Below are 25,032 nucleotides of genomic sequence, written 5' to 3' on the forward strand. Positions count from 1 at the left end.
ACAAAATGAACAATTCTATCTTTTCTGATTTACAGTAAAGAACTAAGTGGCCCATTTCTGACCTGTAACCTGGGCCTAACACTCCAGTGCCCATCTTGGGTTCTCTACCAGCCAGAAAATGCATCTTGTAAGCTAGAGAGGAAAATGTAGCTGTTTAAAGTTCAGAAAATGGGGCCATGATATCCTACTTAAGAGCAGCATTTTGGACCCTGGCTTAGAGTACTAGAGTCCCAGTACCATTCGGGCTTCTTTAAGGAAGAAACAAATTGGCAGAGAGGGGGCTACCCAACTAGGTCCTGAGGCTAAATCCAGGGCACGTGAGTCACTGTAGTCTGACATGACTGTAAAAACTGGGAAAGGAAGAAACGTGCTTCTTCTTAACAGAGATACTGCACTATTCTCTATGTATACTCACTTGATGGCATGGTACATGTCCTCCAGGATGTCTTGCTCAAAGTCTTTGCCTCCATTCACACCTTTTAGATTTTTGCGAAACTCCTAGAGACAGGCCAGTAAGTTTTTTCCCGTGTCAATACTGAACCCACTCAAGGGACTACTGGGTTTTTAGTAAATAGGACTCAGGAAAAAGTAAGTGAAAAAACCCACTTCCCCACCCCAGTCTCTTTTCTAGGTTGGCCAGTCCTTCCTGATTCCTTGAACAGAACCCCATCCATCATGCCCACTGGAAATCCTATGTCATTCCTGCTACTTCCAAAGCTGTGCTGGGTCTTCTTTGCCTTAACTAGGACCCAAGCTTACCTCCAGGGTCATGGGTGCATTCTGTTTACGAACATTGTGGTTGTGCTGGTCAGTATTAAGCATGATGACAGCATAGGCCAGGGAAAAGCAGGCATCGCTATTGGCAAATGGGGAGCCATTACAATTCTGAAAAAGCAAAGATCCCGCCTGTGTCAATGCCCTTCTCTGGCCAATTAAACCCTCACTACCAATCCACTGGTCAGTGCTAGTACAGAGGGGAGGTACCGTCCAGAAAGTAGCCAGCCTCTTGCCAACTCCTTAACAGAAGCTGATCTCCTCGTGGAAAGGTCACTAATTTTGCTCTCTGCCTTTTTTAAGAGACAGCAGGCTGGGTGTGGTGGTTTATGCCTGTAATCCCAGCACTCTGGGAGGCCAAGGCGGGCGGATCATGCGCAGTCAGGAGTTTGAGACCAGTCTGACCAACATGGCAAAACCCCATCTGTACTAAAAATACAAAAATTAGCCAGGCTTGGTGGCAGGTGCCTGAAATCCCAGCTACTCGGGAGGCTGAGGCAGGAGAATTGCTTGAACCCGGGGGACAGAGGTTGCAGTGAGCTGAGACTACGCTACCACACTCCAGCCTGGGTGACAGAGCAAGACTCTGTCTCCAAAAACAAAGAGACTGCAGTGAGCTAAGACTGCACTACTACACTCCAGCCTGGGTGACAGAGCAAGACTCTGTCTCCAAAAAAAAAACAGATAGCAGCTGGATTCTTCAGCCCTCAGTCAAACTGACCTCTCATCCTGGGCTCAGCCCCTGACACTCAAACTCACCATCCAACGCTCCGTGAATGCCTCCAGCAACCTCTGGATGACTGGTGCTTCCCCAGGCAAACGGAAGGCTTCTAGGTAGAGGCGGAGAGCTTCGTCCAGTCGCAGACCCTGAAAACTGAAGGTACTATAGGGAAAGAAAGGAAGAAGAGGCTGAAAATGTGTAAGCTGCACATGTCAGGCTCTTTTAGTCACTGTCCTCCTAACCTACTCTTACTCGAAGAGAGGAGGCTGAGGTGTCTAGCAAAGGGGCAGTATCTCCTGTTCATCCTTAACACAACCCCTAGCCTTAATACTTTTCACATCCACAGACTCTTGCCTAGAACCCTCACCCCCTGGAACCCTGCTCTACCCCTTTGCAATGGACTCCATGCAGAATGGAAGGGCTCCCCAAACTATCTCATTGGAGTCCCTTTCAGGTCCAACAGATATAAATGATGGGAAGACGAAGAACATTGGCCAGGGTCTCCAGAAGAAATTTTTGGAGACTGCTTTGAGGTAGGGATGTTCTGTCCCTTTAATCCGATCACTAACCTTGTCCCACCTTTTTTTTTTTTGAGCCAAGGTCTCACTCTATAACCCAGACTGGAGTGCAGTGGCATGATCACAGCTCACTGCAGCCTGGAACTCCCAGACTCAAGTAATCTTCCTGCCTCAGCCTCCTGAACAGCTGAGACTACAGGCGTGTGCCACCATGCCCGGCTAATTTTTGTATTTTTTGTAGAGACAGGGTTTCACCATGTTGCCCAGGCTGGTCTTGAACTCCTGAGCTCGAGTGATCTGCCTGCCTTAGTCTTCCAAAGTGTCAGGATTACAGGGGTGAGCCACCGTACCTGGCTATATCCCACATTTCTTATAGCTTCCTCACCTCACAAAGCTCTCCAACAGGTCAATGTTTTTGCGGTCACTCACAAACTCTCCAATCATTTTCTTGTCCAACCGAGGGTTCTCTCGGAGCCACTGAGCAACCTCTGTGTTGTCCATTGGGATGGTGAGGAGGCCTTTTTCTTGCAGAAACTGAATCCCCTTCTTTGGTTTCTGATTGAACTGCTCTGTGCCAGTGATTAGCAGCTGCGTGAGAAAAACTAGAGGTATAGAAGCTACTTTGCCTCTAAATTAGACAAGGCCAGCCTGGAGTCCACCATAGCCCACCCACAGTTGGTCAGCTAAAAAGCTCCTAGGATGTGGTTCTTCGTGACTGCAGAACTAAGGCTAGATCACAGTGGCCTTAGCTTCCCCCCATCTTCATGTCTAAGTGAATTGGCTTAAGAGCTCTTTTTTACTCCTTTCCTGAGTGCTCAAGAAACATAAAACAGTTCCTCTCCTCTATCTTAGGATAGGGGAAAAAGCAGAAGAAAGAAACTAGATAATTCTTCTCTCCAGTTTTATATCCATCCCTTACATTTGTTGACAGCCAGCCTCTTGTTTTTAGCCTGGCTTTGCTTCTTTGGTTGCCTAGCTTTTTTTTTTTTTTTTTTTTTTTTTTGAGACGGAGTCTTGCTCTGTCACCCAGGCTGGAGTGCAGTGGCTGGATCTCCGCTCACTGCAAGCTCCGCCTCCCGGGTTTACGCCATTCTCCTGCCTCAGCCTCCCAAGTAGCTGGGACTATAGGCGCCCACCACCTCGCCCGGCTAGTTTTTTGTATTTTTTAGTAGAGACGGGGTTTCACCATGTTAGCCAGGATGGTCTCGACCTTGTGATCCGCCCGTCTCGGCCTCCCAAAGTGCTGGGATTACAGGCTTGAGCCACCGCGCCCGGCCTGGTTGCCTAGCTTAATGCCCTGGGTTTGAAGGACAAAGTGGACTAACTGTGGAGGCAACTCATCTGTACGTAAGTCCAGTCATGGCCATGCACTCAAGGGCACACATGAACCAAAGTCATTTAAGCTGGCAATAAAGAAAGGGTTAGGTTTTTTTTCCTTTTTCCGAGATGGAGTTTCACTCTGTTGCCCAGGCTGGAGTGCAGTGGCACAATCTCAGCTCACTGCAACCTCCGCCTTCCAGGTTCAACTGATTCTCCTGCCTCAGTCTCCCAAGTAGCTGGGATTACAGGCTTGCACCACCATGCCCGGCTAATTTTTGTATTTTTAGTAGAGATGGGGTTTCACCATGTTGGCCAGGCTGGACTCAAACTCCTGACCTCAGGTGATCCGCCTGCCTCGATCTCCCAAAGTGCTGGGATTACAGGCGCGAGCTACTGTGCCCGGCCAGAAAGGGTTAGGTTTTCTTTGTGTTAAGAAACCCAAAGTACAGGCCAGGTACGGTGGCTCACGCCTGTAATCCCAGCACTTTGGAATGCCGAGGCGGGTGGATCATGAGGTCAGGAGATGGAGACCATCCTGGCTAATACGGTGAAACCCTGTCTCTACTAAAAATACAAAAAATTAGCTGGGTGTGGTGGCACGCACTTGTAGTCCTAGCTACTTGGGAGGCTGAGGAAGGAGAATTGCTTGAACCTGGGAGGTGGAAGTTGCAGTGAGCTGAGATCGCACCACTGCACTCCAGCCTGGACAACAGAGACTCCATCTGGAAAAACAAAAACAAAAACAAAAACAAAAAAAAAACAGGAAACCCAAAGTACAAACAGTGATTTGAACATTGCTATTCGAACCTTACTAAAGCACCAGAATAAATATCAATTCCCCTTTATTGCCAACCATCATGCTAGGGCTGGAGATGACCAGTAACCTTCAATGACTCACAGGACACCAACTCTCAAGGCTCCTGTCACTGCCACTAGTGACACTTGGTTCTCAATTGGTATAGCATTTGCCCAGGGGCATACACAGGGTATGCTCAACTACATAGCTTAGGATTAAGGGAAGGGCTTCAAATGGGAGTTGCTGAAGTCCCAACAAGCCCAAAGGCTGGCCTCAGGAAGCTGTACAATGAGGTGCTAGACTCTCCTTCATCTTAACCCTCTGAGATGGAAATCCTACAACAATGGACACCCAGAAAGAGGTGGACAGAGGTTGGGGAATATATGTATGTACCTTCTTTTTGTTTTTAATTTCAATTAGTTCCCGTGGATCTGGCAGGAGACAGGAAAATCGAGGTGGCTTCCGGGCAAACTTTTTGTCAGCTAGGAGTAGGAAGAAGAGAGGGGAAAAATCTGTAAGATCTTTTTTTACCCAGATAAGGACTTTTGGAAGGTCACCAATATACTCCCTAGTTTCAAGGAGGAGCCTCAGAAATCTTATCATCACCAGTCTTCCACTTCCCTGGAAGTCCTATCAACTGAGGGTCCATATGTTTGCTTCCCTCTCTCTCAGTCGGAAGGCAAGGCGAGCTACCAAGGCTTGCTTAGTTACTATCCTAGGTGTCTGCTCCCTCCCTCTGCTCTCCACCAGGCCCTCCAGGTGAGGAGCTTAGGGTCATGGACACCCAGTACCCACCCCCAGAGTCACCAGCTTCCTCCAGATCACTGCATCCTGGTCTCCCATGTTCTGGTGGCAGCCGCCCTCCACCTGGCAGATGCAGGCCTGGGATGTCTGAGGCCATACCTACAGCTTTCCCATCGCTGGCTGCTCTCTCAGCTGGTAAGAGAGAAGAAGATACGCGAAGACTTACAGGGTATGAAGCCAAGCAGAGCTGCAGGAGAGGTCAAATCCAAAGCCCAGAAGACCTGCATGGTTCCCGCACAGGGCGCCAGCCCTGACCAGGACAAACCCAAGCCAAAACAAGTAGTCCCTGTCCCAGCCAAGGATTAGATTCTCTAATTTAATGAAGAGATTACCTACTCATTTTCCCTGATCTTCTGTAACCTCAAATTTCAAGGGGGGAGCTAGAGAAGACTAATTAGAGTGGAGGCAGGTATTGGGGATGAGGGATGGTGGGGCCTGGAGCTTTCAGAGACAGAAATCCCATATTCTTTAAACTCTGTTCTCTTGCCATAAAGAAAAATAGTTCTGTAAAAAGCCAAAGTGGGGAGGAGGAAAAAGGGAGAAGGCTATGAGTTCTGCTAATCTGCCTGACTGGCCTGTGATTTAAACCGCCAAAGCCCAGAAACAGAATTGGGAGCATCCCAGGGGAAGTGATCTAAGGACAGCAGAAAGGACTCAGAGTAGAGAAGGGATAAGCATAGAACCCTGGGTTCATCAAAGAAAAAAATGCCTCTCACTATTGCTAGCTTCTCGGGTGCCATCTACTATCTCACAGCTTGGTCTGGCTGTCTCCTTCTTCTCTTGCTGGGTGAGGCTGTTGAGGACTTTGGCCTGGCAGTGGGCCTCGGTGCTGTCAATCACTGTCAATAGGGCATCAAGAGATAGTAGGTGTGTTGTATAGAGTTGACCAGACACAGGGAAGGCATTCTGGAAGGTAAACAGATCCATTAGACTCATAGTTAGGAGAACACTTTACACTTTGATCATTTTCTAAAAATTTCCAAAACCTCTTCTAACTTGTACATTGCCTTTAGAAAACACCTTTCTTCTTTCTGTTTCCCAGCTCTCAAGTGTTCCCCTCTCTGTATGTAGCATCCTCACTACCACCAGGGAGATTTCCTTTATAATGCCTTTTTTCTAGAGGCCAGTTAATAGTGTTCAGCACCTTGGACAGCAGCTTTGTGAGGTCCTCAAAGAGGTTGGAACAGTAGTAGTCACAATCATAGTTGATGTAGAGCTCTGTGACAAAGCTGGGGATGCGCCAGAGCTGCACAATGGCCTCCAGTGCCATCTCCTTCATCTCGTAAGGCATCTTGGGGTTCTCCACAGTGATGATCTCCATAAGCTTTTTAATGTACATCTGGCAATAATCCAGTAATTGCCATTTGGGTGGGGAAAGGATTCAAGATAGGAAGAGAAAAAATTAGACAGGAAAAACATTAAACAGGATGCAGAAGCCTGGCCGAGAGGCATGTATTAAGAGACACCCAAAGGTATTCTATCCCCTAAATATATCTCTTCTTTGGCCTCCATGTTGGGGGATAAGGCCTGGCTCTCTACCACATACCTGGTTCCAGAAAAGTTGCCTCTTGCCCTTTGTGCTCTCTATGTGAACATGACCTGGTCCTATTTAGAGTTCCTTTTAGCAATTTAGTGACAATGCTGGCTTGACTTACCTGCCTGTGTTGCAGAGTAACTGCTGGGCAGAAGAGCTGTTCCCACTCATGGTGAGGTTATCTGGCAGTTCTCATATTTGGGGTCAGCCAGTTTCCTTTAGTCTCCTTTTAACTTTTCCGCAAAAGAGGCCAGCTGATTGAACCTAACTCCAGAGGCTAAAAGCACTCTCCTATAGGAATTCCCTAAATCCTACCTCTGTAGCATGATAGAGCTGGTCCCACTGAAGATGCCATATATTTCCCTATTTTTTTTCCCCTTTTCTTCCCACGTCAAGAAACTCACCTCCATTTGGAACTTGAGGTGTTCCCGCATGCTCTCAAACAGTAGGAAGCATACTCGCAGGGAAGCAGCATAAAGGTTCAGTCGCTCTATGCTGAGTAGCTGGAGATCAGAGTAGGGTAGGCCATGAGTTGTTTTTTTTTATTTTGTTTTGTTTTGTTTTTGAGGCGGAGTTTCACTCTGTCGCCCACGCTGGAGTGTGGTAGCGTGATCTCAGCTCACTGCAACCTCTGCCTCCTGGGTTCAAGATATTCTCCTTCCTCAGTCTCCCGAGTAGCTGGGATTACAGGCACACGTCACCACGCCCAGCTAATTTGGTATTTTTAGTAGAGACTGGGTTTTACCACTTTGGTCAGGCTGGTCTTGATCTCCTGACCTCGTGATCTGCCTGCCTTTGCTTCCAAAGTGCTGGGATTACAAATGTGAGCCACTGTGCCCAGCCCGGCTGTGAGGTTTCTGAAGCTGACTATGGCTCAACCAAGAGAGGCAGGAGAGGCAAACTGAGTGTAGGTGTCACTGAGGTCCAGTGCTTCCAGGGAACTCTACATCTAGCCATTCCTATATTTCTCTCTGGCTGCCAGAGTCCCTGAGGAACTACTGAAACCCTCTTACTAAACCTACAGGCCAACTGGGAGGGAGATGCTTTCCTAGGTCCTATAATCTTTGCGTAATCAGCCAGACCTCTCTGTGTTCCCCTGGCCCTTGAAAGAGGCTCTGAGACCCTCTAGCAATCTTGTCTTACCTGGAATAAATGACGGCACATCTCATCCTTGATGAGGCCCAAGAGGGTCTGGCACTGGGCTACAGGGGCTGACTCAAGGGCCACTGTCAGCAAATGCAGTCCCATGTGAATCATAACCTCTGAGTTATGGCGGTCGTGTGGATTGGTGAGGGAGATGAGGAATCGGAAGAGCTCGCGGATGCAGGGAAGACCATAGGGGACCAAAGCTGTGCCTGGGGAAGGCCAGGAGGAGAGTGAGACTGCTATAAAACAACTAGTCCACTAGCTTTGCCTAGCCTGCTCTGCATTACACAAGGCAATTTAAAAGGTAAGTGATTCTCTTTGAGAAAAAGGGCTGGGCATGATGGCTCATGCCTGTAATCCTAGTGTTTTGGTAGGCTAAGATGGGAGGATTGTTTGAGACCAGGAGTTTGAGACCAGCCCAGGCAACATAGAGAGACCCCATCTCTACAAAAGATTTTTTAAAAGGAGTCAAGTGCAGTGGTACACGCCTGTAGTCTCAAATACTTGGGAGGCTGAGGTAGGAGGATTGCTTGAACTCAGGAAGTTGAGGCTACAGTGAGCTGTGATTGTGCCACTGCAGCACTCCAGCCTGGGCAACAGGGGGGAAAAAAAAAGGAAAAGGATTTTTTTTTTCCCCCTGGGGAGGTGAGGGAACTAGTCTACTTCTGGAGCAAATCAGAATTGATGATCCTACCTTTCTGTTAAAAGTCCTAAACTTTTTATTCTTCCTTCTTGCTTTCTATCGCCCCTCAAACTTCCTTCCTATAGTATAAGTTAGGGAAGGGCTCCATCCATGCCAACAGTCTTATGGCTTAACTCCATTTCCTGACTAGAAAATAGCCTAGAACTTGCAGCAACAGGCAGTAGTCCAATATCTTGGTCTAAGATGGTCTAGGCAGATTAGTAGGTAGGATTGGGGAGGTGAATTGGCAGAGCCTGCCAGAGTACCCACCTTCTTTCTGGGAGGACTGTGTAAAGCGCACGCCCCGGGGATTGACGTAATCCATGTCATGGACAGAGGCAGAGTCAGAGTGGTCAGCAGGGGATGTGCACTCCTCTAACACTTCAGGGATGGACTCCACAGATGCTGACTGGGACTTTTCCACATGGGTCCCTTCCTGCTATGACCAGTAGCAGGGAGATATGGGAAGAGGGATGAAGCAAGGGCAATTTGGAACTTACTCCCCTGAAGTACCTGTCTTCCAAGCTGTCTCTAATGGGCTACAGATGTAGGGCCAGCTCAGTGGTTTATGAATCACTGCAAGATGGCTCAGGCAGGAGTATGATGAAGGACTCAGAAAAACATCTCCTGAGGCTTCATTGACCTATAGTAACTAGAACCTTAGAGACACAGAGGCTCTCACAGGCTTAGAATTTCGATCATTACCTTCCAGAAAAAGCTATGGCCAGCTCCTTCCCTTTTGTCAAGTACTACCTGTATGTATAACTTGATAAATCTCATGAGCTACCTCTCACAGTGAGTCATGCTGTGGGTTTTCTAGGCAGCACAACCAATTCTGAGAAGCAGGAAAGATCAGAGCTTCTTTTGAAGCTACCCCAAGCTTCTTTTGAGCCAAGTCCTGCATAAAGGATCCAAAGGACCAAGCCAGTTCCCACAGTGGAATACTGAAGAGGGACATTTAAAAATCAAAGTCATACCTGGAGGTCAGATTGCTCGGGAACACCTAGCTCACTGCTCCCAGGCTCTGTAGCTGTGCTGTACCCTGGAGAGCCAGGTTGCTCTAGATCAGTAAGGTCTTCCTTGGAAGTGGTTTGGGAGGAGAATTCCAGGCCACTGTCTGTAGAGGGACTGACCACTGCTGAGGCAGCTTCTGAACTTGCAGAGGAGATGGGAGTGGGCACATCAATGAAGGGCATACCGCCTGCCAAGAAAAGTACGTGATACTTGTAGGAGAAGAAAGAGGCTGTGGGCAAAACAAACCCTCCATGGTACTAGGGTCTCTGTTTCCCGGACTACATGCTTATCTTTGCATATATTGGTCTCTAAAGTTGTCAGAGAACAACCTTAAGTCGCTGCAGAGTTGCTGAATGGTCACAGTCTGATTTGACCCGGAGTTTCCCTTTTTGTTCTCAGCACCAAAACCAAAGCCCCTCAGTTGCTTAGTCTTCAATTTCAAAATCCCTAAGAGAGAAAGGAGCTCTTCTTCTCTCTAATCAGAGGAAGCAGTCCAGGGCACTCACCAGTGAGGTTAGATGATAAGGTGGTTCCATTGGAAGTTGGCAGCTCTGAACCTGGTGTGACTTTGGTCATATGGCGTGGGGGCCGAGGGGATCTCTTCTGTTTCTTCCACTTGGATGAATCACTCATGCCTCCTGCTCTCATTTTCAGCTGGGAATATCATACCCCATTAGCACTGGTATTCAAACTAAGACACTATCCCTATTAATCTCCCTTCATTTAGTCCTACTGATCTCTAGAAAACAAGCTATATCTTGTTTTCTAGATACAGAAATATCTGTGCTAAAGTAAGACTCTAGACCATCAGTTCACATTCCCACTCTTCTAACTTGGCTTCTACATTTACCACTTCATAGGTTGGCATGGCAGCCTCCATGTAAAAGGTGACATTCTGTTTCTGGGCTGGTCATTGGTAGGGTCAGCCCTCACACTTATCACTCTGCTTCTCTGGGTCCTGAGTATTACATTAAGCAGGAAATCCTGAATCCTATGGATGATGCACGACCCTCTTGCAGAAAGTGTAAGGGCAGGGTCTCCTTTGCCCCGACACTCAGATCTACAGGTGCATGGTCTCCTGGCTTTCCTCCTCAGCTAGCTTGTAAAGCAGCCTTCTACTCGTAGTTTTATCCAACTATGAGAGCCTATTCCTTCCTGTCCCAGCTTTCTTATTGCTTATGAACTGGGCCTAAACCATAAACATATATATATATATATATATATATATATATATATATATATATTTTTTTTTTTTTTTTTTTTTTTTTTTTGAGACGGAGTCTAACTTTGTCACCCAGGCTGGAGTGTAGTGGCACAATCTCAGCTCACTGCAACCTCTGCCTCCTGGGTTCAAGTGATTCTCCTGCCTCAGCCTCCCGAGTAAATGGGATTACAGGTGTGGACCACCACGCCTGGATAATTTTTGTATTTTCAGTAGAGTCAGGGTTTCACCATGTTGGCCAGGCTGGTCTCTAACTCCTGACCTTAGGTGATCTGCCTGCCCTGGCCTCCCAAAGTGCTGGGATTACAGGTGTGAGCCACCGCACCCAGCGAACATACCTCTTACTCTCTGGAATTTCTGTATCAGACTGGTCAAAAGCTCATTCCTTGGAGTTAAGGAAGGAATGGCCTCCCAGTTTATTTGTGGAGTTCAAGATAGAAGGTCATGTAATGCTGCTGCTGTGCTCTCTGCTGCTCCCAATTTGTTATATCAATGAGACCACCTGTCCCTCTCACTATTGGTCTTTCCAGATGCAGTTTTATGTTGTCAGATGGTAAGGCCACTGATTCGTTGACTCCTTGTTCTGTTCCACTACCCTCTTGCTGTATTTCTGTTCTTCCTATAGCTTCCTTTTAGTGGCAAGGGACAATCTCTGTCACCTGTTGACTACTCCCTAGGATCTGTGTTTTTATGTATTTCCTCCATTCTAAGTTCAAAGTTACTTTGTTTAGGCCCATTTTTTTTTGTTGTTGTTGTTGTTGTTGTTTTGAGATGGAGTCTCACTCTGTGGTCCTGGCTGGAGTGCAGTGGCACAATCTCGGCTCACTGCAAGCTCCGCCTCCCGGGTTCACACCATCCTCCTGCCTCAGCCTCCCGAGTAGCTGGGACTACAGGCGCCTGCCACCAAGCCTCGCTAATTTTTTTTGTATTTTTAGTAGAGACGGGGTTTCACTGTGTTAGCCAGGATGGTCTCGATCTCCTGACCTCGTGATCCGCCCGCCTCGGCCTCCCAAAGTGCTGGGATTACAGGCGTGAGTCACCGTGCCCGGCCCCATTTTGTTTTTTAAGTCTTGATGTTTTCTCAGTTGGGTGTGAACTCAGTCCCTCTACAGAATCATTCTAAACTATTCCTAGACTGATAGACCATTCCTGGATTGGACCATTCCAACGACAATGGCAATGGCAACGCTATTCCAGAAACCATTAGAATGACTCTAAAGAGAGTAGAAGCACTTTTTCTCTCTGCCTCTTCCTAAAGGCTGAATATGTCCTATTATCCATGGCCTGTTCAATTGCTTTTGTTAGGGATAGACTCCATTCCTCAAGCCCCCCAAGCTCTCAGAACCTGGGTAATCTTTGATTCCTTGCTTAGAAAACACATACTTCTTCCATTCCTACCCATAGCTCCTTCCAATAAAGAAGAGGCTGAAGAGCTGAGCCCTTCCTTCCCCCAGCTCTTAGTAACATAGCAACAGCCTCATATTGGATTTATACTTCTAGATAATCCATCTCCAAAATGCCTGCAGTCATAGGCCTAGAATTGAGCTTCAGGCATACTGAGCACTATAGCTAAGCAGGAAGCAAAAGGATCCTCTCCCCAGGAACCACTGGAGCTCAACTGGATCAAGTTCATAGTAAAAAATGTTATGGGAGAAGAGCCCGCCAAATATGCAAAAGGGCAAGAGGCCAAGAGATCAATGAGGGACCTCCTGGCTCTATTGGCAGTTATCATTGAGCTCCCAAAAGAACTAAGGACTGGATCTACTTTTATGAGGTAGACTTTCTCTCCAGGAGGCTGCCCCATTTCAGGGACTCCAGGCAATCCTACTTTCGCTGAGAAGCCAGTCAGTCATTGAGATTCGTCCCCATATGAGGATCAGTTTTTCACATTTCCTTCTCTATCTTCTGCAAAGCTTGCTCCAACCTGATTATTTCAATGAGTGTTCTAGTGTTCTCAGCCTCCTAGCTGGAGTAGGGGCCAAGAGGCTGCCAGTTCTCACAAATGCCTCACCCCTTGTAAGGTATAGTTGTTCTCCTTTTCCTAAGGTCTGAAGGTGTGGGGTGGGCAGTAGGTATTCATGGAACTCTACACCACCTTAACTGTATGACTCTGTATTCCAAAGGACAGTGTAAGCTTTACAAAAAAGGAGCAGGTCCCAGGTTAATAATCATGGCAACATGCTGGATAGCCACTAATGAGAGCTGCAGCTTGAGACTATGCAAGCACACAAATGAAATGACACAACGCATTCAAAGAGAACATGGGCCAATGGACTATCTAGCTAGGTGTACATACACAGAGTTTTTTATTTTCAGTGACCCGTATGTCCACAACCACACCTTCAGCATGCACACTCTTGTGATGGATAGCCCAGACAGTTCACACCTCCTTCTCTCTCCTTTCTTCCTAAGGCAGGTATATGCAGATTAGGGTAATCTTTAGCTTGGATCCCTCCCCTAAGCTACCCTACACCTTGACTTTTAGAGGACAGAGGGATCTTCGCAGATCCCAAAGTATTCCCAGTGTCCTGGGCTATCCTGGCACCTGGCTTCTTTCCATCAATCTAGAGTTCTAATCCTTGGAATGACCTCTTTAATGATAACCAAGAAAAAAAAAAAAAAGATCCCAACTGGATGGACTACTCTTTCCCTCCAAACCCAGTCCAGGTGTCCAGATAGAGCTGAGGACTGTGCTTAAGCTCTCTATGCCAGCTCTGAGACAACGAGAAGGAGAAGGGGGAAGGGTCTTGCTTGAAGGTCCCTCACAGTTTCCCCAGAAATGGTAGATCTTAAGCCTCCCCACAAGGTAACAGCAGACCCCAAGCTTTCTAGGCTAACTATGTGATGTTCAAGTCTTCCTTCTCCTGTCTCCAGGCAACCAGATGCCCAGGAGAATTCCCAACACTGCAAAGCTACAATCACATGCAATTCTTCCAAAGCCGTGCTGTGTTACTAGGGAAGGGTAAATTGTGCTCTATACAATGGAAATGAGACCCAGGTGTTACATATACAAAATAAACATTTAAAGAAATAAAAAGGGGAAGGGAGAGAGAGGGAGAGAGACCTTGAGGTTCTTAAAGAGTAGTACCCTCTCTAACTGGTTCAGGGCTTTGGTCTGCTCCCCACTACTTAGCTCCAGTTTGTTGAGGAGACATGGAGATATCTGCGAAAGACAGGCAAACGCACGATTTAAACAGAGTGAAATAAACTCAGACACACACCAACAGGGCACAGGGCAGGAATGGGGATGGATGGCAGGGGAGAGGAGAAGGGCAGGTACATGCACCACACAACTAAGGGTCATCTCCATAGGTAAGACCTCTTAGGGCTGCAAGCAGAATCCTCATCAGAGGCCTGTGAAGTCCAGGGCTTCAGTTCAAGGTAGAAAGAAGCCATTCTTTTGACCACCATTCTTCTCCTAGCAGTTTAAGAACCCTTCGGTTCTTAAATGTCTGGAGTCAAGCTTGACCAATTTCTTCAATACAGACTAGCACAATCAAGAGCCCAGTCTAATTCAGCATTGAGGTAGGATTTGGGACACAGCCTCTCTAGGCCTTCTACCTGCGGATAAGGCTAAATCTTGAGGGGATGCAGGACTTTCATCTTTGTCAACAGACATTTTTAGCCAAGACTGATGGGTACCATGCAGTCTCCATGAAGAACTGGCTCACCAGCTGACACGGTGGTTCAAAGACAGGCCAGAGTGGAAAAGCTGGGGAAGGGATATATCTGGGAGATAATATATTTCTCACTAAAGGAGTGAGAGCTACTTCTAGATTCCAAGCAAAGCATATCTTTGCAAAGCAAGGTTACCCCAAGGCATTGAAGTTGGGAGATTAAGGTTTGGATGAGGGACAGCAGATCAGCTCTCAGGTCATACCTTCTTCATGTTGGTCCCCACATAGTTCTTGGGTTCTTCTTTAAACTGAGGTAACCTATAAGATAGAGAATCCATCAACTGTCATTAGGGATAATGACAAATGTCCCCCTCCATGCCAGCCATAAACCAAAGGTGCTCTGAGCCAGAGCATGCCCTGTGTCTTAGAAAAGGCTACAAAAGAGAAGCAGACTAATTTCATCCTTTTCAGAGCTTCATCAAAGAGCCACAGGAATTGGGGAATGTGTGACATGGACAAAAGGAGGTAGTCGTGAGAGCAAGGTAAGTGCCCTTGGAGTGTGGAGGCTCTTTTTATCCTGAGACTGATTCCTTCCTGCTTATATTCACTTCGCAAATACTGCTGCCAAGAGATGGGGGGAGGGCAGTCTATCAAAACCCTAGGAGAGCAGGCAAAAGGGAAGAATTAACAGGCAGGTTGAAGTTTTGAAACCAGTAAATTTGAGCCTGAGGAGTAAAAAATTCTTTGTAGCAGGGTCCAAGGGCAGTCTAGTCTGTAGATAATAAGGATTATTATCTATAGATCTGAGAGCAAAAAGAAATCCCAGAGGAAGGTTTGAAGCCATTGCCTCAGCTCTTCTGTCTGTTGAAAGGAGGTGCAGGAAACAGGCCTAGTATGAAAAGGCCTCCTAGGCCCTAGGCTAAGGGCCTTACCTAAGGGTAACCAACCATCTTGGTTTGCCTGGGTCTGAGAGGGGTTTGCCAGGACGCAGAACTTTTAGTGCTGAAATCAGGACAGTCCCGGGCAAATCACAATTGCTGGTCACCCTAACCTTGGCCCTCTCCCACAGAAATCAGGATCCCTTGAGTTTGGCTTCCTCTCTGGGTTCCCTTTCCCAGCTGCTACCTCCACAGAAACAAACACAAATTTGGGAAGCATAATGAGGTCTGCTGGCCTATACTAAATAACCCTCTGCCTCCACCTGAGGCCAAATCAGCTCCCTCCTCCTTCTCCCTTGCTCAGTAACCCTGGGCCCAGAGAACTACCCCCAATCCATAATCCCAGTGGCCTCTGATGTGGCTGTGGGTTTGGCCAGGTCCCTGACGTGGCTGTGTGGAAGCAGGCAGACTCAAGAGGCCTGGGCAGCCGGGCTGAAGCAAACAGCAGCAGGTTTACCTTGTGAAGAGCAGCTGCACCATGTCTACGAGAGTGTGCTCTGCGGATTTTCTCAATAACTCTGCACAGGCAAAAACAAATAACACAGGTGTCATTACTTGCTGTGCTATTATCAAGAGGGTTCTCAGAGCAGACTCCCCTCCAAACCCTGTTTACCAAGGATTATGCCAAACTTATTAAAACCAGCTCCAGCTCAGCCTGGCAGCCATAACTTTACTGGCCCACTAGGTGGCACTACTGAGTCAGGGAAAAAAGGGGAGGGATAGATGTGTTCTGGGGGGTTTGTAGGTTGGTGTCAATCCCAGAAACCCCAAGAGAGGGTGATTTGGTGCCTGGGCTAAGTCAATCTGGGATCCATCCCAACTCCTGCCCTGGCATAATGGGCTGAGGTCTCTACTCTAGCTTCATAATATTCAAGTACAGAGATTTCTTCTAGACCCCTATGATTGCATGAGATAGATGATGGAGAAGTCCTGAATTTTCCATCTCTCTGGGAAGATAGCCTCCTGTATTCATACTCAGACACTGGCCCCAGAAATGGTGAAGGGGCTAATATCCAAGCACCTACCACTGAGCCTCATTTCAAAGCAGATCCGGAAGCAAGACTGCATAATCTCACACACAGATTCATTTGTTAGGTGGGCACCCACTGGGGTTAGCAGCAGAGTCCGTAGAACCTATCAGGAAGAAAAAGGAATTACTGTGATAAACAAGGTACTGAGAGGTACTCGAGGGTAAGAGAGAGTGGTTAGCAAGAATGCTGACCTCACCTCAGCTTGGTAGAGAGGTCTCCAAGGAGCTCGTCCTGGGAATTGTTTCTTCACTTTTTATGACCCTGACATATTTCAGAACTCATTCCAGCCCTAGCCCGTGAGCCCAAGAGATGGATGGCACAAATACAGTCTGCCAGAGGTACAAGTGTATTTAAGGCTTCTGGTATTTGATATCACTTCATATAAAGCTTTTACTGATTTTCCTAGGAAAAAGCTTTTACTTTGGGTACCCCAGCTGCTTGTTTGGAAACAAAGTAGCTCCCTTAAGCCCCAGTGAAGTCAAAACACAGCTTCATGCTGTGGGCAGAGTAAGTAGAGTCCGCGGCACCAGCCCCTGGCCATTAGTCTAATTGCTATTTCCCTCTCCCTTACCTGAAGGATTTTCATCAGGACAACTTCATCACTGGCAGGATCTGTGCCCACAAAACGAGCATGGGTGACAGCATCTGCCATGTTCTCCATGCCCTCTGCTGTGCCCTCATGGGTGGGATCTGCTCCAGCAAAAAAGGAAAGATTAAGTGATGTGGAGAGGAGAGAGAGAAAAGGTAAGGCAGCCTGTCTAGCTTTGAGAGAGTTTTTCCTCTCCAGTTCCCTAACCCACGACTCCTTGAGCTACATGAGAATTGCCCACAACTGAATTTTTTTTTTTTTTGAGACAGTCTCGCTTTGTCGACCAGGCTGGAGTGCAATGACGTGATCTCAGCTCACTGCAACTTCTGCATCTTGGGTTCAAGCGATTTTCCTGCCTTAGCCTCTCGAGTAGCTGGTGTTACAGGTGCCCGTCACCATACCCAGCTAATTTTTTTGTACTTTTAGTAGAGATGGGGTTTTGCCATGTTGGCCAGGCTGGTCTCAAACTCATGACCTCAGGTGATCCACCCGCCTAGGTCTCCCAAAGTGCTGGGATTACAGGTGTGAGCCACTGTGCCCGGCCCCATAACTGGTTTTAACAAGCTCCTCAACACAAAATCTACTGGGTAAAACTGGTTCTCAATTGCTGGGCCCACACCAAAATGTTTTGATTTTGTATGCCCAGAGTGGGGCCTGAGAATTTGTATTTCTAACAAGACCCCAGTTGAAGTTAAACACCGCCGAGCAGGGGACCATACTCTGGGAATCACTAGTATAAGTCTACTAATTTCATAGAGGAGGGGCCTGGAAATAAGAGTTTTTGACTCAGAACAAGAACTAAGTAGGGTCAAAGCTTTTAATGCCAAGGCTGTGGCCTCTTCTCCTTTCATCTTTCAACACAGCTTCTCTCTCTGGTTGCTTTTGGAGTTTTGTGTTCAGACGCAACTGAATTAGGGGAGCAGGAGGAGGAAATGAACACTCACTGCCGCCAATACTCATATCCGGGTGCCACGTGACAGCAGATCAAAGACCTTTTTTTGAGACAGAGTTTCACTCTTGTTGGCAGGCTGGAGTGCTATGGCGCAATCTTGGCTCACTGCAACCTCCGTCTCCTGGGTCAAGCTATTCTCCTGCCTCAGGCTTCCCGAGTAGCTGGGATTACAGGCATGCACCACCATGCCTGGCTAATTTTGTATTTTTAGTAGAGACGGGGTTTCTCCATGTTGGTCAGGCTGATCTCGAACTCCCGACCTCAGGTAATCCGCCAGCCTCAGCCTCCCAAAGTACTGGGATTATAGGCGTGATGCCCGGCCCAAAGACCTCTTCTTTTAGTTTCATTCTTATTTAAAACAGTATGACGATGAGCAAGAATCCTATTTCCAGATTAACAGGCATTAGGAGAGAAAAAAGATAAACTAAACAGGACTGGAGGTTGACTAGCTAGGGGGCAGGCGGCAGGGAGGATTTCAGCTGTACAGAATAAGAGGGGAGAAGCTAGAGGTCAGACAACCAGCACCATGCTGGAAATGAACACAAATACTATCAAGCAGGGAACTCAGCTCCCATTTCATTCATGTATTAAATAGCCACGAGAAATAGCCAAATAAGTTGTCACCATCAAGGGTCTTGCCTAGCCCCTGCCCTAGGTCTGCTCTGAAGGATCCTTTCCAGGTTGTTTAGTTCTAAAAGGGAAGCCTAAGTAGGGGGAAAGGGCAGGCATATGAAAAAGCTTTGCGAGTGACAGAGAAAGTTGCTCCAGAGATGGCACGGTGTAATGCAGGAACACGTCCTAATTTTAGTCACAGGAATTATAAGACATTATTGTTATTTTCTTTCTCTCTTTCTTTTTTTTTTTTAATTGAGACAGAGTCCGCTCTGTCACCCAGGCTGGATGGAGTCCAGTGGCGTGATCTCAGATCACTGCAACCTCTGCTTCCTGGATTCAAGCAATTCTCCTGCCTCAACCTCCCGAGTAGCTGGATTACAGGTGCCCACCAACACCGAGCAATTTTGGTATTTTTAGTAGGGACAGGGTTTCACCATATTGGCCAGGCTGGTCTTGAACTCCTGACCTCAGGTGATCCACCCACCCTGGCCTCCCAAAGTATTGGGATTACAGGTGTGGGCCACTGTGCCCAGCCCATTTTCTCTTTCTTGGTACCTGAAATCAGGGAGTTCCTGAGTCTAAAGCTCAGGGGATGGCTGAGAACCCAAACATGTCTGCAGTCCTAGCTACTGAGGAGGCTGAGGTAGAAGGATCACTTGAGCCCCAGAGGTCAAGGCAGCAGTGAGCCATGATCGCACCACTGCACTCCAACCTGGGCAACAGAGTGAACTCTGTCTCAACAAAAACCCATAAAAAATAAAAAGGCAGACTAGAGTGACAGGTCTTTGACAAGAACCATAGGCAAGGCTTGCTAGCAACCCATAAAATCAGTGGCACAAAAATTCTGGTCTGGCAGTTGTATGGGGCCAAACAAAAGGTCAGTCCTTGAAAGAGGATCTAAAATAATCCCTGAAACCTTGGATCATACGAGCAAGAGGTAGGAGTTTTCTTCTAGAAGAGCAGCCTAAACCCTTCTTTAAAATGTCCTCCTCTTCTGGCTACTCTGGAACCAACTTCAGGGAAATCTGCCAATCCCATCTCCTTTGCTTTTTTGGCTTTCAGACACTCCTTCCTGCTCTTTTTTTCATGCCCATTGCAATCACCACCTCCAGCATTCTCCTTTCCCACCACAGGAAACTCCAATGACCAGCTGGCCTGAGGTCTCCAATGACTAGCCTGTCTGCCAAGTCCAGGAAGGGGAGAGAGTAACACCAACAAGACAGCAGAGAGAAAAGGCACAGCAGCGGCAGTCACGGGAGGCTGTGAAGAGAGATGACCTGCAGGTGGTGCTCAGGGCAAGGCTGGAAGTGGCTGGGCCTGATTTTGTTTAGGAAAAGGATGAACCTGGGACTAGGATGTCAGAGAGGCTGAGGCACCTGTTCAGAAGCTAGCTGGTACCCAGGATTCCGGCTCAGGATCCTGAATGCATCAGCTAAGCAAATCCAACATTTCTAGAATAGAAAAAGGGTTTTCTTGCCCTGAACTGAAGACTATTTTCTTTTCTGGCTAGCTAAAGCCTGAGCCTTATATTTTGTCTCCCTACTTAAGAAACAAAGACAGCTGCCTGTTTTGTATGTTCTTCATCCTTGTACATGGGCTGCCAATCAGGGAAAATGAATTCCCGAATTGAGTGTCAAGACCAACTAAAAAAGAAATCCAAAGAAAGACACCATGAACAAATTTAGAGATAAACTATAGATTAGGGGAAATATTTGGCCTAGATTAGGAGCAAATATTTGTAATGCTATGATAGGCAATGGGTTAATATTCATACCATACAAAGAACTCCTACAAATTGACATGAAAAACAAACACAACTCAATTTAAAAAAGAAGTGAAGACAGGAAATTCAAATGTTCAGCCTCCAGGAAATAAAAACAACAAAAGGCTGGGTACAATGGCTCATGTCTGTAATCCCAGCACTTTGGGAAGCCAAGGTGATGGATTTCTTGAGCTCAGGAGCTCAAGACCAGCCTGGGCAACATGGAGAAACTCCATTTCTACTAAAAGTACAAAAACTAGCTGAGTGTGGTGGCGTGTGCCTATAGTCCGAGCTACTTGGGAGGCGGAGTTGGGAGGATCACCTGAGCCCGATGGTCAAGGCTGCAGTGAGCCGTGATTGTGCCACTGCACTCCAGCATGGGTGACAGAGCAAGACCTTGTCTCAAAAAATAAAAAGAAAATACCACTTTTTACCTACCAAGTTGGCACAAATAAAACTAATAATATTCAGTGCTGATGACAGGGTAGGGAAGTAGAAATTCTCAGTCACTGCTGGTGGAAGTGTAAATGATGTAACCTTTTGGGGAAGCAACCTGGTAATAGCTATAAAAATGTAATATGCACATGGTCTTTAATCCAGAAATCCCAAGTTCAGAAATCTTTCATACAAGAGTAAAATTAGTAATAAGGGGCCGGGCATGGTGGCTCACGCCTGTAATCCCAGCACTGTGGGAGGCCGAGGCGGGTGGATCATGAGGTCAGGAGTTCGAGACCAGCCTGGCCAATATGGTGAAACCCCATCTCAAAAAAAAAAAAAATTATTAATAAGGACATGTGATCAAGGATGCTTATATTAGCATTATTTATGACTTCACTAGGAAACAATCTTAAATATTAAGAATGAGCACATGAATTGTGTTATATCTATATTACACTATGGAAATTATAGAGTTACTAAAAAAAAATCATACAAGGGGCAACGGGAGAGAGAAATGGGGAGTTATTGGTTACTGTTAACTCCCCATTATGTTAGGTTTCTATTTGGGGTAATAAAAACGTTTGGGAAATAGATGGTGGTGATGGCTGCACAACATTGTGAATGTAATTAATGCCAATTAATTGTAAGCTGAAACTGATGGAAATGGCAAGTTTTATATATATTTTCTACAATATAAAAGAATAAATCAGATGAATAGTTATATCATGTACATTTTTTTTTCATACTAAGTTTTATTGTATGCTGCCGCCAGTGTATATAAAACAATTACCCTTGTGAAACAGAAATTCATGAAAATTCAGAGAGGCAGATGTTAAGGACTGACAAAAGTAGAAGTTTGTATATTATGGCACATGTGTTACAGGGATAAGCTTTTGTACAGGCTTCAAATGTAGCTCTCTTGAATATTCACTGGATCATAAGGAGTGGTTTGGGAAACCTTTGAAAGATTCATTTTACTACAAAAAGGAACAGACTTTCTGAGGCCTGAAGGGATTTGTACTTGAAGATACTCCAGTCAGCAGAGGGTCATGTTGAGCATTCTGCAGACAGAATTGTTTCAAGTCTGCAGCTGCCTGGGAAACTTTGACGCGGTTGAGCCCGGCCTCCAGCCGGAGCTGTTGAACCACTTTCTTCATAGCGGCAACGCTGGAGGAGCCAGACATGCTGCACACGACGGACGGGCCAATTCGTGGGTCGGTGGGTCGTGGGCCGTGGGTCGGCGGGGCCAGACAACTAAGCAGCGTGCGGTGGGGTCGGGGCTCATATCATGTACATTTAAGTTAATACCATCTAGGGTTTTTTTTTTTTGAGACGGAGTCTCGCTCTGTCGCCCAGGCTGGAGCGCAATGGTGTGATCTCAGCTCACTGCAACCTCTGCCTCCCGGGTCCAAGTGATTCTCCTGCTTCAGCCTCCCGAATAGCTGGGATTACAGGCACACACCACCACACCTGGCTAATTTTTGTAGTTTTAGTAGAGATGGGGTTTCACCATATTAGTCAGGCTGGTCTCGAACTCCTGACCTCGTGATCCGCCCACCTCAGCCTCCCAAAGTGCTGGGATTATAGACATGTGCCACTGTGCCCCAGCAAGTTAATATTATTAAATGAAAAAAGAAAATATGCAGCACATAATCCTATTTTTATTTCATTTTATTCTATTTTTTTTTTTTTTTGAGACAGTCTCGCTCTGTTGCTCAGGTTAGAGTACAGTGGTGCGATCTCTGCTCACTGCAAACTCCGCCTCTCAGGTTCAAGCGATTCACCTGCCTTAGCCTCCCAAGTAGCTGGGATTACAGAAGCCCGCCATTGCGCCCGGCTAATTTTTGTATTTTTAGTAGAGACAAGGTTTCACCATGTTGGCCAGGCTGGTCTCAAACTCCTGACCTCATGATCCACCCGCCTCAGCATCCCAAAGTGCTAGGCTTACAGGCATGAGCCACCACACCCGGCTTTATTTCATTTTAAAAAGGGATGGTACTTCATTTACAAAGACATAGAAAAACATAAAGATTCAAACCAGGCTGTTAACACTATTTGCCTAAAGGAGGAGGAGGAACATTGAGAAAGATACAGGAAGGACAATTAACTTTGCTTTTCAATATCTCTTTATTGTTTGTCTTCTTATAATGTACATGCATTATGTCTGAAAAAATAACTTTAAAAATAAACCTATCCAGGCCGTGTGTGGTGGCTCAGGCCTGTAATCCCAGCACTTTGGGAGGCCGAGACGGGCAGATCACGAGGTCAGGAGATCGAGACCATCCTGGCTAACACGGTGAAACCCCGTCTCTACTAAAAATATAAAAAATTAGCCGGGCGTGGTGGCGGGCGCCTGTAGTCCCAGCTACTCGGGAGGCTGAGGCAGGAGAATGGCGTGAACCCGGAAGGCGAAGCTTGCAGTGAGCCGAGATCATGCCACTGCACTCCAGCCTGGGTGACAGAGTGAGACTCTGTCTCAAAAAATAAACAAACAAACAAACAAACAAACAAACCTAACCAAACTTCCAAGAGTAAGGTACCATACCCTTAACTCTTTCCAAAGCATAGAGAAGCCAGAGTACCAAGGAAACCTCTTCTCCTGCCCTTCCCACCCTGTACAACTTGAGTCAGCTAGCATGATGAATAACCAGTAACAATCCTGTTTCTCTTCTACAAGAAAAGAAATGACTGGAAAAAATTTCCCACTATCACCAGCTCATTGCCTAAGGCCTAGGCACCCCAGGAAAGGTGGTAAATGAAGTGCTGTGGTCATGCAACAAAGCCTGAGCTCTTACCTATGAGTGCATAGGACAGGAACTTGTTGACAGAGGTGAGTGCCAGTCCAGTGATAGGGCCAGTGGTATCTTCAGAGCGAATCACTTCCAGAAAAGGACGAAGGAATACATTGGGCTCAATCTCTGAGAGTTCTGCAAGAAAATAAACAAAAATGAAGAGGTACCATCTAAGAGAAGCGAAACCCTGGAAAAAGGTTCTTGTTTGTGCCATGAGGCTAGAGGTCTTTGTTGTTGGGTCAATCTTCTTCCCTCTGGATTACCTTGAATCAAATCCCAGACACTCTATCATTTTATCTGTAACATTTTCAGTATATAGATCTAAAAGATTAGGAATCTTAAAAAAACAAACACACAATGTTATCTTTTTTTTTTTTTTTGGTGAGACAGAGTCCTGCTCTGGAGTACAGTGGCATGATCTCAGCTCACTGCAAACCTCCACGTCCACCAGGGCTCAAGCCCCTCAGCCTCCTCAGTAGCTGGGACTACAGGCATATGTCACCACGCCCAGGTAATTTTTTTTTTTTTTTTTTTGGGACGGAGTCTAGCTCTGTCGCCCAGGCTGGAGTGCAGTGGCTCGATCTTGGCTCACGGCACGCTCTGCCTTCCGGGTTCACGCCATTCTCCTGCCTCAGCCTCCCGAGTAGCTGGGACTACAAGCGCCCGCCACCACGCCCAGCTAATTTTTTGTATTTTTTAGTAGAGACAGGGTTTCACCGTGTTAGCCAGGATGGTCTTGATCTCCTGACCTTGTGATCCGCCCGCCTCGGCCTCCCAAAGCACTGGGATTATAGGCGTGAGCCACTAATTTTGTATTTTTACTAGAGATGGGGTTATGCCATGTTGCCCAGGTTGGTCTCGAACTCCTGAGCTCAAGCAATGTGCCCGCCTTGGCCTCCCAAAGAACTAGGATTATAGGCATGAGCCACCATGCCTGGCCCATAATATTGTGCTTAAAGAGTTAACAGATGGTTAAAATGGTAAATTTTGCATTATATGTATTTTATCACAATTTAAAAAAATTAACAATAATTCTTCAGTATGATCAAATATTGTGAGTCAATTTTCCATGCCCATTTCACCACCCTCCCATGATATAAATAGGTAACGTCATCTTGGGTAGAGCCAATGTGACCCTTAGGTCCCAAGGTGGGTTCCTGTCTTTATGTCCTTTGCTGTTATGGTCAGGGTCACTTCTCTTAGAGAAGAGTGCAGCATATTCCAGGAGGGTGAGAGGAAACTTTGAAGTTTACAGTCCCTTGCTGAAAAATAAGTTTAACAAGAACAAAAGGCTGGGCACTCTCTCAGTCATGGAGGCAGTCTGTAATCTTGGAAGTTCATAACCACTCTCCAGCTTGTTTCCTTCCTAGAGTAAGCAGAGAACTAACTGCTCTGAGATGAAGGGGCAATTGATAATCTTTATTGCACAGATGAGAAAAGGCTCAGATCAAATACATGCTTGGTTCCAAATCATACAACTAATATGCAGAGCTGGGATTTGAACCAGCCTATATGGTTCCAAAACTTGTAAAACCCCTTCATCTATTCTACCTGAATAGATGAAATTTTACTCCTGAATTTAGAAGATTCCATTCCAGGTCAAAGAATACTACACTGTACTTGTTCTACCCTACTCTGCCCAGCATTTAAATTTGTTTTTCTAGATTGTGCTGTGCTTTCATCTTTCAGAGACCAGCTCCCTAAAAGGTTTCCTAAAGAGACCAAAAATGTTTAGGGATGTGATCTAGGCTGTCCCACCTTTAGAGA

At 46.5% G+C, this 25,032-nt stretch overlaps 2 protein-coding genes across 6 annotated transcripts in view; both read right to left on the bottom strand.

Annotated features, from left to right (window-relative positions):
• GBF1 (golgi brefeldin A resistant guanine nucleotide exchange factor 1) overlaps nucleotides 1-25,032 on the bottom strand; it is a 142,333-nt gene that overhangs the window by 15,359 nt on the left and 101,942 nt on the right. For 3 of the 5 annotated variants that reach the window (XM_030940422.1, XM_030940421.1, XM_030940424.1), the window contains exons 4-21: nucleotides 23,269-23,400; nucleotides 16,689-16,807; nucleotides 16,112-16,220; nucleotides 15,544-15,604; nucleotides 14,412-14,466; nucleotides 9,816-9,963; nucleotides 9,273-9,496; nucleotides 8,566-8,734; nucleotides 7,611-7,822; nucleotides 6,872-6,970; nucleotides 6,078-6,272; nucleotides 5,650-5,839; nucleotides 4,925-5,065; nucleotides 4,523-4,611; nucleotides 2,399-2,601; nucleotides 1,534-1,657; nucleotides 760-885; nucleotides 416-498 (exon numbers count right to left, since the gene is read on the bottom strand). In XM_030940422.1, coding sequence (XP_030796282.1) covers nucleotides 416-498; nucleotides 760-885; nucleotides 1,534-1,657; nucleotides 2,399-2,601; nucleotides 4,523-4,611; nucleotides 4,925-5,065; nucleotides 5,650-5,839; nucleotides 6,078-6,272; nucleotides 6,872-6,970; nucleotides 7,611-7,822; nucleotides 8,566-8,734; nucleotides 9,273-9,496; nucleotides 9,816-9,963; nucleotides 14,412-14,466; nucleotides 15,544-15,604; nucleotides 16,112-16,220; nucleotides 16,689-16,807; nucleotides 23,269-23,400 — 2,479 coding nt within the window. The remainder of the gene's footprint in view (nucleotides 1-415; nucleotides 499-759; nucleotides 886-1,533; nucleotides 1,658-2,398; nucleotides 2,602-4,522; nucleotides 4,612-4,924; nucleotides 5,066-5,649; nucleotides 5,840-6,077; nucleotides 6,273-6,871; nucleotides 6,971-7,610; nucleotides 7,823-8,565; nucleotides 8,735-9,272; nucleotides 9,497-9,815; nucleotides 9,964-14,411; nucleotides 14,467-15,543; nucleotides 15,605-16,111; nucleotides 16,221-16,688; nucleotides 16,808-23,268; nucleotides 23,401-25,032) is intronic. The other 2 variants (XM_010356163.2, XM_010356162.2) reach the window with 1 other exon arrangement.
• LOC115900349 (guanine nucleotide-binding protein G(I)/G(S)/G(O) subunit gamma-5) lies at nucleotides 21,206-21,751 on the bottom strand. The gene has a single exon (XM_030940425.1). It carries the CDS (start codon nucleotides 21,655-21,657, stop codon nucleotides 21,451-21,453), a length of 207 nt encoding a protein of 68 aa, XP_030796285.1. The 5' UTR covers nucleotides 21,658-21,751; the 3' UTR covers nucleotides 21,206-21,450.

The sequence above is a fragment of the Rhinopithecus roxellana genome, chromosome 11 (assembly GCF_007565055.1).
Source record: "Rhinopithecus roxellana isolate Shanxi Qingling chromosome 11, ASM756505v1, whole genome shotgun sequence".
Taxonomy (NCBI): domain Eukaryota; kingdom Metazoa; phylum Chordata; class Mammalia; order Primates; family Cercopithecidae; genus Rhinopithecus; species Rhinopithecus roxellana.

What these genes read in the sequence shown, in the direction of transcription:
- LOC115900349 (XM_030940425.1), bottom strand. Translation starts at nt 21,657, where the DNA reads ATGTCTGGCTCCTCCAGCGTTGCCGCTATGAAGAAAGTGGTTCAACAG.